Below are 16,257 nucleotides of genomic sequence, written 5' to 3' on the forward strand. Positions count from 1 at the left end.
AATTGCTCCAGGTCTCTTGTGAGTAGCTCTGACGGTCCTGGTTTATCATTAGTATTATGGTATTTACAGCGGTGTAGTAATGGGAAGGGCAACACTCTGTTCCACAACCTAAAATAAACAATGTCAAAGTAAATCGGTTTGTCTTCCATACAGTGAAAATATGTTTACCATACTTCATTAACAGGTAGTAGTGCAAGCTCCCATACCGCACAGAGGACACAGATACAATAAAATGAATGCACCAGAAAAGGGAGGGTGAGTTAAAACAGAACTGCACACATCAGGAACAAGGCTTCATCTGCCAGCTGGTGCACTGTGCCCAGGTCTGCATGGCTCATCTGGAGAATTGCGTCTAGTTCTAGATATCTCACCTAGATCACTTGCTAGTATTTTAAGAGGCCATATTTGGCTTATTGTTTTCAGCTATGGAGGCTGCATCATGTGTTTGCTCTCCATTGCTGGTGGGCTGATCCTGGGTCTTGTATCAAGAATATCCAGAAGGATGTGTGAAATTAGGGTGCATTGCTTCTACTTTTAGAGTCCACATCTGTGATCATTTGTTCTTTCTGGAGATCACCACTAGGGTCTGGCATCCAGCTCCAGAGGCTGCATCTGGAGTTGAGAGTGTATATCTAGTCTCCACCTCCGAGGTACTGTAGCAAGTTATTCAGTCGCACTCCAGCACAGATATTTGGCTCAACAGGTTGTGAACAGAAGTTCGATCATCTTCAATTCTACTGTTTATTCTCCAGTGTTGGAGTATCTCCATAGATTCACATGCTTCAATCTTTCCCTGTCGTCGAAGTGGTAGTCCCACGGTATCATAGTAAGCAGTATATATCAGTATAATAGGCTGTAAAGGGAATGCAAAGTTCAGCTTAATAGCCTATGTATGCCCTTTTTAAAAAGGACCAAAGTTGGCTAATGGCCAATCAGCTAACGGCATCCTTAGAACACTCCCAGCAGAGGCATCTTCCCTCAGACTTTCACAGCACATTGTGTGTGAGGGAGTCTCCCTGAGCTTTGCTCAGTTTTTCCTGATTTGGTGATCTCCAAATTGGTATTTCTCTATTCCAGCATGTAAGAACTGGTTAAGAAAGGCCTCTCCAGAACTTGTACCTCCTGTGGTGAGAAAGGAGTACATTCGGAAGATCCTCATAGAGAATGTATTTATTGGCTTCATCCATCCCACAAGGTGAGAGACTGCAAGATATGCAGAACTTTTTCTACACAAAACACCCAAAGACTGTGAGGGAAGGCTTTTACTATGGCTACAGAAACTTAAAACCAAGACTGCCATAGTTTCTGACGAAGAAAGTAGTGAGTGTTCCATCTCCTCACAGACTTCCAGAAAGAAGGAAAGGTCTCACCATGATTCCCCTCATCATAGTAATAAAGTCTTAAAAAAGATCCACCATGGATCTGCACAAGGCTCTTCTCATGAGGAAAAACAAAAAAGGACTCCTTCAGATTGTAAATCTGAACCCTCAACTCCATCTTCAACTCTTCTATTAAATCCTAAATCATTATCTGAACCTCTCTCAAAGAGGCTAAAATTCACTGCTAAATTATCATCTGTGACGGCAAAAACATCAAAACCATTGGCTGCGGCAGTGATCAGTGGTCAGCTACCCTGTCGATGACAACATCAATTACGGTATCTGCATCGATAAAGACTAACTCATTGATGACAACCACCACACCATCAACAAGATCCATTGCGTCAACAACAACAGTGACATCAATGAAGAAAGTATCAACACCGTTGAAGACTGCATCACCATCAGTGCCACTGTCGATGACCACCTTGTCAATGACACCGTTGACGACCACCTCATCATCAACACTGTGGACAACCACCTCGTCGAAGACCCCGTCGACAACACCGTTGACGATGCAGACTTTGGAAAAATCCTCATCCTCGTCGGTGAAACCCATAAAGAGACCATCCACATTACTGTTGCCCTCCTCACCGACACTGCCGGCGATGACCTCGTCGATGGACTGTTTTCTCATCTCAAGGTTTTCATTCTGAATTCTCGTCGCATGCTGGAGTATCTCCATCTATACCAAGCCATTAATTAGATATTCAGGACTCCGGTGATGATCAAAGGATGTTTGGTACAGCTCCCAGTACCTCTGAATTAACACATTAAATATCAGGATGAAGAAGTAGAAGAACAAGATTATTATGAGCCTGTTTACCAAAGCCATCATTATGCAAAGAAATATCATCAATATACTCCTCATCCTTCAGCTCCAGCAGGCATGGTCCAGGTTCAAGCTTCTTTAGTTCAAGACCAACAGAGTATTCTTCCAGACTACTAAAAGCTTTTCCCAGTGCCAGTTGAAGTGCAACAATCAAATGCGGCGGCACCTAGATTGCCAAAACATCTACCTCCCCCACCTACACAGAGAATGACTCCGCAATCCTATGTTGCCATGCTTCCTCGAGAGGATCCTTTCTCATCTAACAATGATGATGTTGGCGATGATGGTGAGATAACAGACAATTGCACCCTCACCAGTGAATGATGAGGTGTTTATCTCATTGCTATACACTCTCCTCCAGCACCACAACCAGTGGATTGTCCAATGGAAGATATTGGTGTTTTTCACACATTAATGGAGAGAGCAGCAAAGCGATTCAAACTGGCCATTACTACTGACTCTTTTCTCTATGATTTCAAGGATCAGTCTAGAAAAACAGTATAACAATACCAATTGTACACTATGTCCCTGATTTATAAAAAATGTTGTGCCCCATTTGAGTCTTTTTTTGACGCAAAAGCAGTGCAAACTTACAAAATACAATAGTATTTTGTAAGTTTATGCCACTTTTGCGTTAAAAAATGATGCAAATGCGCACAAAAAAAGTATAAATCAGGGCCTATATATGGGAGGAAGGAGGTAAGATCATGACGACGCCAGCGACCTTCACTGCCGTTCTTCCTAGAATAGGCAAAAAATACAAAGCGCCGGAGAACTCACTGTAAGAAAGTACCCTCTTTTTGCCATGGTTACCCCCACTTTTAGCCTGCTGTCAGTGTGTTTTTGACTGTGTTCACTGGGATCCTGCTAACCAGGACCCCAGTGACTGTGCTCTCTCCCTCTAAATTTGGTTGTTCCTGACTTTGTGCACCCCATAATTGGCATACTGCTGCCCCCATGTATGCCCCTAGTAAATGGTACGTAGGTAACCAGGGCTTTGGGGCACTAAGGTTTCCCCCTGGGCTGAGGCATATATTATGCCACCCATGGGAGCCCATGTAAAATGTGTCTGCAGGCCTGCCATTGAGCCTACGTGAAAAGGTGCATGCACCCTTTCACTACAGGTCACTGCACCAGGTAAGTCACCCCTATGGCAGGCCCTCCTAGGCCAGAGGGTGAGGTGCAAGTACCTGTGTGTGCTCCATTTTCCTGGACTTCGTGAGTGTGGGGAAGCCATTTTACCCGTCTACTGGACATAGGTAATTACCTATGTCCAGCTTCACAATGGTAACTCTGGGCAGGTTTGTTATCAAACATGTCAGAATCATATGCCAATACTGTTGCCAGTATTGGTTGTAGGATTCCATGCACTCTGGGGGACACCCAGCTTTGCTCCTACCAGTTTGCAGGGTTTTCCCGGGCAGCCCTTGCTGCTGCCATCCTACAGACAGGTTTCTGCCCCTCCTTCTGTTTGACCAGCTCAAGCCCAATAAGGCAGAACAAAGCATTTCCTTTGGGAGACGGAGGCAACACCCTCTCCCTTTGGAAATAGGTGTTACATGGCTTGAGAGGGGAACCTCCCCAAGCCACTGGTATGCTTTGAAGGGCACATTTGGTGCCCTCCTTGCATAAACCAGGGTGCACCAGTCCTGGCTTTGGCGCAAAACTAGACTATGGAAAGGGGAGTTACCACTCCCCTGTCCACCACCACCCAGGTGTGGTGCTCAGAGCTCCTCTAAGTGGCCACTTGATTCTGCCATCTTGAATACAAGGTGGGCAGAGGCCTCTGGGAGCATCTGAGAGCCCAGGGCAGGCAGGTGATATCACAGACCCCACCTGATAGGTGGTCGTCTTGCTAACTGACCAATCCCCCTTCCAGGGCTATTTAGGGTCTCCCTCCTGGGAGGGTCCTCAGATTCGATGTGCAAGATTCCAGCAGGACTCCTTTGCAATTATTACTTTGACTTCTGGCCACTGGAACCACAACTGGACTTCACAGGAACCTACAATCTGCAGCTCCAGTGACAACTTCGCTCTGCAACATTGTTTCTCTGGCTCCTTCTAGCATCTGAAACATTTCCCCGGCTGTGCATCTTCTGAGGGTGGCAAGTCTTCAGTCTGCACCAAGAAGCAAGAAGGAAACTCCCTTGGAGTGAAGGAGTCACTCCCCTGCATCTGCAGGCACCAACTGAATCGATGAGGGGCCATGTGGATCCTCTCTCCTGCAACTCTGCGTGGTTCCTGTAACACAGGTGGTAGTCTAGAGTGGTCCACTCGGTCCCCTCTACCAGCTATCCGAAGTGGGAGGTTGTGAGTCTCTGCCTCAACGTGGAAACAATGTTGCAGAGCGAAGTCGTCGCTGAAGTTGCAGAATGTCGGTTCCTGGAGGGTCCAGTTGCAGTCCCAGTGGCCAGAAGATGAAGTAAACAATGCAGAGAGGTTCTGTTGGAATCTTACATGTGGGATCTGAGGACCCACCCAAACGGGAGACCCTTAATAGTCCAGGAAAGGGGACTGGCCTCGTAGCAGGGTGACCACCTATCAGGAGGGGGCTGTGACATCACCTACCTAACCTGGCCACTCAGATGCTCCTAGGGGCCTCTGCCTATCTTGGATTCAAGAGGGCAGAATCAAGTGGCCACCAGGAGGAGCTCTGGGCACCACCCCTAGGATGGTGATGGACAAGGAAGTGGTCACTCCCCTTTCTTTTGTCCAGTTTAGTGCCAGAGCAAGGACCGGGGGTCACAGGACTGGTGCAAATTGGTTTATGCAAGGAGGGCATCAAATGTGCCCCTCAAAGCATACCAGTGACTTGGAAAGGCTACGCCTCCCAAGCCATGTAACACCTATTTCCAAGGAAGAGGGTTTACCACCCTCTCCCACAGGAAATCCTTTGTTCTGCCTTCCTCTGCTTGAGCAAACAGCAGGAGGGCAGAAACCTGTCTGTGGGGTGGCAGCAGCACAAGTTGCCCGGAAAACCCCAGAAGACTGGTCCGAGCGATGCTGGGGGTTCTCTAAGGAGCCCCCAGAGTGCATGGAATCATACAACCAATACTGACAACAGTATTAGGGTATGATTCCGATCTGTTTGATACCAAACATGCCCAGGTTCTGAGTTACCATTATGTAGCTAGACACCTGTGTCCAGTGCACGGGTAAAATGGCTTCCCCGCACTTACGAAGTCCAGTTCAATGTAGCTGAGGTTCGTAGGTGCACATCTGCTCATGCAGGGGTGCACCCACACACTGGTATCTGCACCCTGCTCTCTGGGCTAGGAGGTCCTACCAAAGGAATGTCTTACAGTGACCTGGTGCAGATACATGTAGTGAAAGGGTGCATGCACCTTTTCACGCAGGCTGCAACAGCAGGCCTGCAGACACATTTCGCATGGGCTCCCGTGGGTGGCATAATACATGCTGCAGCACGTGGGAACCCCTGTTGCCCCAATGCCCTGGGTACCTAAGTACCATATACTATGGACTTATATGAGGGCACCAGTATGCCATCTGTGGGGTGTGCAAAGTCCTAGTCAACCAAATTTACTGGTTAGTAGGATCCTAGTGAAAACATTCAAAGCATACTGACAGGAGGCAAAAAGTGGGGTAACCATGCCAAAAAGAGGGTACTTTCCCACACCAACCATCGCAAATTCCTCAGGTTTACAATAGCTGGTACTCACTACCAGTTCAAAGTCCTTCCTTTTAGTCTCTGATACGCTTCATGGATATTTACAAAATGCCTTGCTCTGGTGGCAGCCAATCTGCAACAACAAAGCATTCAAGTTTTCCCTTACTTCGACAACTGGTTGATAGAGGCTCCATCTTTCCAACAGGTGTTGAGGGATACTACCAAGTGTCTTCATCTCTTTCAAGCCCTGGGCCATACAGTCAATTTCCAGAAGTCTGTCCTTATACCTTCCACAAGAATAACTTTTCTGGGAGCAACTCTCGACACATTAATCGACAAGGCATTCAGATACGTAGACAGACAACAGAAACTCTCCATTTTGGCTTGCATCCTTTCAAGAAGAACGTGCGCTTCACTTCACCTGATCCAATCTCTGCTAGGCATGATGTCTTCATCCATTTTCTTAATACCTCATGCTCATCACAAAATCCAACTTTTCTAGGAGCAAATGGACACACAATGGCTCCTAATGGAAGGACAGTTTGACTACATCGTACAGATCACAACTGTCATGAAAGCAGCTCTTCCCTGGTGGACAAGCTCCAACAATCTCTCTGCAGGACTGACTTTCCTTCACCCCATTTCAGAATACATCATTACAACAGATACTTATCTGCAAGAATGGGGAGCTCATTTACAAGATCTACAGATTTAAGGCGGGTGGGGTCCAGAACAGTTGAAAATGCATATCAACTTCCTCAAGCTCAGAGCAATCACTCAGGCTCTTCAAGCTTTCTTGCCGAGAGTTCAAAGTTCCTCTGTGTTGATGGGAACTGACAATATTACAAGTAGGCATTACCTCAACAAACAGGGAGGTACACAATCCAGGATTCTATCCCAAGGAGCACAACTCTCTACCAGCTACCTTGAGCAGAACGTCTCATAGTTGTCACGAATGAGAATTTAACCAATTGGTCCTGGATGTCAAATTTCAACGATGGGGCAAGCCCAATCCGAATCTTTTTGCATCACCACAGAAAAAGAAATGCTTGTTTTACGCCAGCAGGTAACCTTAAAAGGGATCCTGGGGGAATGCCCTTTCAATGCAATGGTCCAGGATTTATGCCTGCGATTTTCCCCCAATCCCACCTATTCTCAGAGTTCTCCAAAAAATCTAATGGGAACCATGCCAATAGATACTCATAGCTCCACGAAGGTCCAGGCAACACTGGTTTCCGGAGCTCCTCATGTTGTCAGTGGACAAACACATTCAACTCAAGCCCCAATTAGACGTGTTGTTGATGAATCCAGATCCTTCATCCAGACCCGGCTTCTCTGCATTAATCAGCTTGGCTACTGAGCACTATGAGCTACAGCACCTAGACCTTCCAGAGGATTATCGAAATATGCTTGCACATGCTTGCTGTCTTTGGTGCGAAAAATCTAAAGTACATCCTATCACATCTCTTCCTGAACAACTGGTACCATATATACTGTCTCCAACCAAATCTGGTCTAACACACTCCTCTGTAAAAGTGCATTTGGCTGCTATTTCCAGGTATAGGCGGACTTTGGGAGCTCCCTCCATATGGTCACACTGATTTATTGTCCAATTTCTTAAAGGACTTTTCATGGTATATCCCCCAATAAAATCACAGCCACCTGCCTGGCAGCTTAACACTGTGCTTTCTCAGCTGATGAAAACTCCATTTGAATCAATTCACAAAGTTGAACTAAAGTTCCTTACTTGGAAGGTGGCGCTGTTACTAGCCCTTACCTCTGCTAGGAAAGCAAGCAAACTTCAAGCGTTCCCTATTAGGAAACCTTTCCTACAATTCAAAGATACCATGGTGATCCTCCAAACTTATACTAAGTTCATACCAAAGGTTCCCACTCATTTTCATCTGAAATAACCAGTAATGATTAAGACTTTCTTCCCTAAACCTCAAACACCAGCGGAACAGAGTCTTCATTCTCTTGATGTCAAGAGGTGTTTGAAATTTTACTTACAACGAACAAAGCATATTCACACTACTGATTAACTCTTTGTAGCCTGCGGTAACAACAATAAAGGCTGACCAGTCTCCAAATCTACCATAGCGAGATGGATTTTGTCGGCCATTCAATTCTACCACTTTAAGGCAGGCAGGCCTCTAAGACAAAAGACTAGAGCGCACTCTACCAGAGCAGTCGCCGCAACAGCTGCCTCATTTGCTGGGATGTCCTTTGAAAATATATGCCGTGCTGCAACCTGGAAAATCAGGCACACTTTCCCCCAGCACCACTGTCTGGGTGCAGCACGCACTTCTGATACAGCTGTGAGTCAAGCGCTACTTTGCCATCTATTCCAATAAGGTGAGCCTTACCATATGTTATATAATATTATACCCACCATCCGCTGTCATAATCATGTCTATTTGTTGCTATAGATTGCACTGCTAACTATTCTGATTCAAGCATGTGAATCTATGAAAGATACCCCTATACTGGAGAAAGAATGTCTACTTACCTGTAACTCCTGTTCTCCAGCATTGGTATATTTCATAGATTCACATGCGACCCACCCTCCTTCCGTTACAGGCCCTCCTTCTTGGTCAGTGAGTTCTATCCCATTAGTGCATAGAAAATCTGAGGGAGGATGCCTCTGTTGGGAGTGTTCTAAGGGTGTTGTCGTCTGATTGGTCATAAGTCAACTTTGGCCCTTTTTAAAACTGAACATAGATAAGCTATTAAGCAGAACTCTGCATTCCCTTTACTGCCTATTATACTTATATATACTGCTTAGTACACTTGGACAACGGGGAAGGATTCAAGCATGTAATCTATGAAGGATACCAATAATGGAGAACAGGAGTTACAGGTAAGTAACAAAGTCTTTACTGGAGATGGATTTTTTGGTCATGAAAAATGTAATGTCTTTATTGGAATATGAGTTACTTGAACCTAGAAGTTATAAGTTATTTATAGGGAAAGAAGTAATTTTTCCCCAAAAGCCTGCAACCCCTATATTGTAAGAGGACTTATTTGATGCCAGATGCTGAAGTTTCTTTATTGGGAGACGGGGTTATTTGGCCCCAGAAGCCGTCAGTATCATGCCTCCACAAGCCTCTCTCCAGCTAGTGTGCAAGGTGAAGGGACCCTCAAGTAGATCTTACTTCTCTTATGCCTGGGGTGGCAGTCCATAGTATCTTATCCTCACACTTTTAACTAGGCAAGAGATATGCACCGCGCATGCGCCAGAGGTCTATTCTGTGAATACTGACATCTCTTTCCTTTCTTCTCCTGGGTGGATGGCAGCGCTGCAAGGACCGTGTGAACGCCCTAGCAATCTCAGTTATGAACATGTGGCCCGGGGTGAAGTTGCGGGTTACAGAAGGATGGGACGAGGACGGTCATCACTCCCATGATTCCTTGCACTACGAGGGCCGGGCACTTGACATCACCACTTCAGACCGTGACAGAAACAAGTACGGCATGCTGGCTTGGCTGGCCGTGGAGGCCGGCTTTGATTGGGTGTACTATGAGTCCAAGGCACATGTGCACGTGTCTGTGAAAGCAGGTAATTAGCACGGATGTCGATTTACCAAAATGTCAGGGGTAGTAGAAGTAATGTCACACATCCAGCCTGCCCAACGACGTCACATAGTTTTAAAACCATTAAGCAAACAATTGTATGTGACTTACACCATTTGACCTCAACAATTTTTAGGTTTGGTTTAGAGGCCGCTTTATCTTTCGTGTCAGCTATATGTTTCCCCCCCAAAAAAAATAAATACGTACCAGTATACATACATACATGGGCTTTCCGTCAACGTCCTTCATCTTTTGGTTTGTTCAAGTGTCAGTCACATGTTGCGTCTGCCCACCACAGCAAACGTAATGTCCCAATGAGTCAACCCACTTTATCCATTGGCTGTCTTGACCTGAGAGTGACAGCATTTTGCTTCATCACATATGCACAGCCGCCTGAAAATGAGTGCACTTCATTGCCAGCAGTGGTATGCATGGAGTCCATGAGTACACCTTTATATATACATAGTATATACTTTTAGCATTTTTATGCATATTGAATATGTTTGCCCAAAAAAACTCAAAAAATTTAAATCTTGCCAAGGCTAGACCTACTGTAAGACTCTGATACTAAAAGAGGCAATGCTGTCCAATTGGTTTCTCTCATTTGACAGCTCTCAAAGTTGGCACCACATCTAAATTCACAGACAGGTACCAAATAGCCGATTAGGCTGGAAGATGTCTTTTGGAGCTACCAGAGGAGATTGTAATAGGTCTTTGGTAACTGTCAAAGGAATTAGGAACTGGTCTTTTGGAACTGACTGGGGAGGTTGGAACGAGTATTATGGAACTGACAGAGAAGTTTGGAATGGGTCTTTTGGGAATTTACAGTGGCGTTTGGAACGAGTTTTTTGAAAATGTAAAAGTAGGAACTGTAATTCTGGAACTGACAGAAGTTTTGAACTTGTCTTTGGTTCTTTTGGAACTGACGAGGATGTTGAAACAGGTCTCTTTGAACTGACAGAGAAGTTTTGAACTGCTCTTTTGGAACTTTCCGAGTAGGTTGTAGCGGATCTTTTGGAACTAACAGAGGAGGAAGAAATGGGTATTTTTTAACTGACAGAGGAGGTTGAAACAGGTCCCTTTGAACTGACAGAGGAGGTTTGAACTACTCTTTTGGAACTGTCAGAGCAGGTTGTAAAGGGTCTTTTGGAACTAACAGAGGAGGAAGAAATGGGCTACTTGTAACTGACAGAGGAGGTTGTTAACAGTCTTTTGGAACTGATAAGTGAGTTTGGAATGTGTTGTGTAACTGTCAGATGAGACAGGAATGGGTCTTTTGAAGCTGTCAAACGAGGTTGGAATTGACCGAGGAGTTTGGAAAAGTAGATTTGGAATTATTAGAGGAAGCAGGAACAAGTTTTTGGGATGGTTGTTTTGTAACTGTCAGAGGAAGTTAGGATGGGTTTTTGGAGGTGACATACAAAGCTAGAATAAGTCTTTCAGAACAGTCAGAGGATGTTGGAATGGGTCTTTTTGAGGTGGCATAGAAGGCTGAAAGAGGTCTTTCGGAACTACCAGAAAAGGTTGAAATGGTTCTTTTGCAGCTTTCAGAAGAGTTTGAAAGGGCGCTTTTGGAACTGTCAAAGGAGTTTGAAACCGGTCTCTGGGAACTGTCAGAGAAGTTTTGAACAGTTCTTTTGGAGGTGTCAAAAGAAGTTCGAATGGGTCTTTTGGAACTGACAGGGGAGGATGAAACCCGTTTTTAGCAACTGACAAAGAAGGTAGAAATGCTTCGTTTGCAACTTTCGGAGGAGGTTGGAACAGGTCTTTTGGATGTAACAAGAAGGTTGGTCTAGGCCTTTCAGAACTGTCAGAAGAAGTTGGAACGGGTCTCATGGAACTGTCCGATGAGGTTGAAAGGGGTCTTTGGAGCTGTGATAAGTTGAAAGGAGTTTTTCGGTCAGAGAAGGTTGAAAGGGGTAGGGTGGTCTGGCCCTGTCAGAGGAGTTTGGAACAGTTCTTTTGAAACTGTGAGAGGAGGATGGGGTGAGCCTTTTAGAAATGTCGGAGGAGGTTCGACCGTTGTTTTTGAATTGTCAAAGGGATGTGGAAATGATAGGGTAGATTTAAATGGATGGCATCTGGCTGTGAGTGGAAACTTCCGGATTCGGGGGAGTATGCTCACTGTTACAGTGGCTAAAGTGCTGGCCCTCCACAGAGTGGTGGGGCAGCTTTGGTATAGTTGCAGCTGGTGCCTCCATAAAACAAAGCTGGTAAACGTAACCAGTGCCCTCAGATTATTGAATGTGATGTAGGGGTTGGCTCTGATAATGCCCCCTTGAAATCCCATCCATCCCCAGAATGTCCCATGCCATATTCCACATGCCTAAGGTGGTCACCTTTTGGGTGTGGTGTTTAGGTTAGGTCTTACATTGCCCCCATGCCCTCCTATTTGCCTGTTGGTTTTTTGCCACAGCACAAATAGGTACCAAACTTGACTTGGTGCTGAAAGAAGAAAACCCTGAGAGAGGAAAGTGATGTATGCATCAGAGGTATATTAACCAGTCCCCACTGCTTAACCATAACATGGGAGGACAGCTATTGAGGGCTTACAACACACCTCCCCATTGCAGTTTTACTCCATAATATGTATCCTGCCTTTTAAATGTGTGTGTATGTGGGGGTGGGCGGGGGGAGGTTATCATATCTCTGCATGCAATGTCTCTGCTATGTTTGGACAGGGCCTGTGCAATGTCCTCTGCCTGGAGGATGTAATGGGGAAGATGAGTTTTACATTGCTGTAGGCCTTGTCTATTTTCTGTAGAAATGGTGTAACTGAATGTACAGCTTGTATTTGAAATACCATAGGCCACGTCCTAGTCCCATTGGACTGGTTTGAACGCCCTGGTCGGGTTTGACATTGCCATAGGCCATATCCTATTTCTGCTGGGCTGGTGTTAATACACAATTGGTGTATGAAATTGCCACAGGATATGTCCTATTCCTCATGGACTTTTGTGAATGATCTGTTTGGGTTTGAAGTTGCCATTGGCCATGTCCTTTTTCTGTTGGTCGGTGTGCGTGTGCAGGTTGTGTTTGACATTGCCATACCCATGGACATCGATTCACTAAAATGCCAGGAGTAGCGGAAGTGACATAATCCAAATGTTCAGCTAGTGATGACATCACAGGAAGTGACATCACAGAACCTTTTGACCCTGATGTTTTACATTATGGTGCAAGGTAGTGGCACAGCTGAACTAAAAAAGAACACTAAGTGAAAGAAACACTATGTGAAAGAGTAAACTTTAAATGTAAGCATAACAAAGTAACACAACATGCTTCTAAAGAAGTTGCAAATCTATTTTGTATAAATATTAATTGGGGAAATGGCATGATATGCTATGAGTGCAGCCAATAAATGCCAGGAGTGCTGCTTAGATACCTTTTCTTATCTCCTGGAGGTAGAGGGCTTGAAAAAGCTCATGTAAAGTTCAGCAGCAGCTGATAAAGAGAAACGAACGCTGCTGCTGTTGGCACCTATGAAGTGAAATGTGGCTTTTGTAATAAGCCAACAGGAAAGCAACATTTGTAATTCATTGGTGTGTGCATTGTGCACACTTTAGAATGTTATCTATTTGCACACAGATAGCATTCTGAAGTGTGTATATTAGAGTTAAATGCCGCCCAAGGCCATAAGCCATGTCCTATGCCTGTTGGATTGAAGTGAATGGCCAGGTTGGGCCTGACATTGCCACGATTCATGTCCTGCTTATGTTGAACTCGTGTGAAGGTGCAGGTTGTGTTTGACATTACCATAGGTTATGTGCTATTCTTGTTGGATTGGTATGAATGTTCTGGTTGGGCTTGGCATTGCCTTCTCCCATTCCTGTTGAACTTCTGCAAATGTCTTGGTTGGAATGACATTGCCATAAGCCATGTCTTTTGTCTGTTGGACTGGTGTGAATGTTTCCTATGCTCCCTGCATTGAGAGTTGTAGAAATGCTTGAGTTTTTGTGCTCTTGAGCACTGATGCTGAGCTCTCCCCTCTTCACTGTCTGACTTGGTTCTCTTCCTTCTTTTCAGATAACTCTTTGGCCATCCGAGCTGGTGGCTGCTTCCCAGGGTCCGCCACTGTGCTGCTACAGAGTGGACAGCGAGTTGGCCTCTCAGAACTGCGTCTTGGGGACATGGTGCTCTCTGTGGACAGCATGGGAAAGGTGGTTCCCACTGAGGTCCTGCTCTTCCTGGATCGGGACCACTATCGACGGACTTCCTTTGTTGCGGTGGAGCTGGACCATCCCGGCCAGAAATTGCTCCTCACCCCCTCGCATCTGGTCTTTGTGTCCAGGGGCATGGTCAACAGCACAGCAGACTTTTCCCCAGTGTATGCCAGTCAGGTGCGGGTGGGGGACTGGGTGCAAGCCTACAGCAAGGGCGCTTCTCACCTTAGCCCCGCTAGGGTAATCAGGGTGTCCATGGAGGAAGGTGTGGGGGTCTACGCCCCGCTGACAGCTCAGGGAACGCTGCTGGTGAACAATGTCTTGGCATCTTGCTATGCAGTGATCGACAGTCACTCTTGGGCACACTGGGCATTCAGCCCCCTGCGGTTGGTCCATGCACTAATGTCGCTGTTGCCTTCCTGGGAGCCAGGAGTAGGACGCATGGGCAGTCCCAGTGTAGGGGTGCATTGGTACCCTCAGCTGCTCTACAGAGTGGCACAGGCCATTCTTGGATGGGACCGATCGCACCCCTAAGAATCCCTGGGTGACCTGAAAAGATCCCAGTGGACAGTCTAAGGGCGTCGGAGCCCAGGATGGTCGATGCCCACCGTGCCCAGGAGCAGGCAGCAAGAGTAGAGAGTTGGGTCGCTGTAAGGCTGCCCTCCCTGCACATTCTCACCTGCCAAGTGCCTTGTAGTGCACCGAACAGAGCCCAAAATTATACCCTCCAGGCCACAGTGGGCACTAGGGGCTAGCTGTAGGCTTTTGTGTAACTGACCTTTGCCCTGAGCTGGAAGGTGCCTGGACACACTTCAACTGAGACCTTTGTGTGTAGGCAGGTAGTGCCTTGCCGTGACATCGGTCGAATCTCTGTGTGTTTTAATCCAAATGTGCTTCTGAGACTCCACGGTGTTTTCAAAACCTCACTCCTTTAGTTTTCTAAGAAAAGAATGAGTGTCCGTCCTTGGGACAGAGATGAACCGGGGGTGCAGATGTTCCGGCCCAAATGTGGGAGATGCTACCACTGCCCCGCCTGGCCAGTGAGAGGAGCACTGACACACTGCGCCCTCTGGTGGTCAAGTATAGCAATTTCCACCGTAGAGTTTCCACATTGTTCTGCATAGACGCTTCTCGCCCCAGTCGTTTTGAGACACAACCAGCCTAGGAGCATTTGAACCTTAGCTTAGGCCCTTCTCTTCTGCTGGACTGTGATTCAGGCAGTGGAATCCTGAGGTCCTTGTCCCCTGAGGGGGACTACCCGTTTAAATTGGTAAAACCCCCAGAGCTTCCTCACCTAATTAGCTCTGACCTGGGGACTGAAATTCTGAGAAAAGCTTCACCCTTGTCTAATGGCGTTGACTCTCAGATCGTCGCTAGTTTGAGGGTCTCTGGCTCCAGTATCTCCCCTCTGTAAGACAGTCTGGCATACAGGCTAACCTAGGGGGAGGGATCTGGCTCCCAACTCTCTTAGTGGGACATTTCAGCAGTCTGGGAGACCTCATAGATGTCCTAGGGGTGCTGCTGCTATGTCTCTAGATACCTGTTCTGCCCCCCCCCCCCCCAGCTGCTTATGAAGTGAAGATGTAGGGATATGTAGAAGGTCAAAGAGAGAGACATAACATTAAAGAGCCCCCGCCCCCCCACCGAGACATCCTCTAAAGGCAGCAAGAGACAGGCGCTCTTTGCTGGGCTATCTTTGATTCCTTAGTTACATAAATCCAGATGTTTAGGAAAGATCTAATAGAATACCGAAACAAACTACCAGATAAATATTTGTTAAGGGGAAGTTGTTGAAAGCACGTTGCAAAATTGGGCGCTTAAGGTTCCACCATGTGGCTTGAAGCGTCTCTCTTAGTCAAAGAGTATACAGATGATCTCTGAGGTGGTCCTGTTGACAATAATCTAGATCTCGCTTCACAATGGGGAGCGGGTGGCTGGGGGTTCTTCTCCTAGCCCCCTTCACCCACTTGTGGTTCCAATCTGGATTCCTCCCTTGATTGCCTGGCCCATTCTCAGGACTGAGGTGCAGATTTCTGTAACAAGTCAGACACGTTTCACGGGGATTTATTACCTGCATTTTTTCATTTTGGACTTTGTATATCGTCTTCTGGCTACCCGGCAGTTAGACCTGGCTCCAAAAAGGAAGAGGAGAGAAAAAAATGAACACGGCGTGCAAGCAATCAAAGATTTTAATCTTTCAGTTAAAAGTCATACAAATTATAAATATTATTACAATCTCAAACATGTAACAATGCCTTTAAAAATATCCTTACATAAGAAAAGCCTAATGCGAATAAGAACCAGAAAAATTTAGAAATAAAAACATAGAACTTTAGCCAACTGGGACAAGAGGTGGAGAAAGCATTGTTAGTTTACAGGAAAATTCATAGCAATATTACCTATTCCTTATGGAATTCTTAATTGGAACATTTAAAAACAGGCCTGGTCATCTTCTATGTGTGACTGCAAGGACGATGTTAGTCATAACCGTTCTATAGCGTATCACCATTGCTTCGTTAACCTTCGTTCCTGATCAGGGAACCAATACTCGCTTCCAAGGGACGACTAATTTAGAGAACATTTGCAATAACATAAACCACTATCAATGTTATTGGAAGACCATTATGCAGTACAAGATAATATACGCAATGCTCCTAGCCAGCGTTTTTAGGTCGAGCATGC

At 45.9% G+C, this 16,257-nt stretch overlaps 1 protein-coding gene across 1 annotated transcript in view; it reads left to right on the forward strand.

Annotated features, from left to right (window-relative positions):
- DHH (desert hedgehog signaling molecule) overlaps positions 1–15,879 on the forward strand; it is a 53,811-nt gene extending 37,932 nt beyond the window's left edge. The window contains exons 2-3 of the mRNA XM_069230483.1: positions 9,137–9,398; positions 13,439–15,879. Of these exons, the coding sequence (XP_069086584.1) occupies positions 9,137–9,398; positions 13,439–14,109 (933 nt within the window). The 3' untranslated portion in view covers positions 14,110–15,879. The remainder of the gene's footprint in view (positions 1–9,136; positions 9,399–13,438) is intronic.
- The last annotated feature ends 378 nt before the right edge of the window (positions 15,880–16,257 follow it).

This window comes from Pleurodeles waltl, chromosome 4_2 (genome assembly GCF_031143425.1).
Source record: "Pleurodeles waltl isolate 20211129_DDA chromosome 4_2, aPleWal1.hap1.20221129, whole genome shotgun sequence".
NCBI lineage: Eukaryota > Metazoa > Chordata > Amphibia > Caudata > Salamandridae > Pleurodeles > Pleurodeles waltl.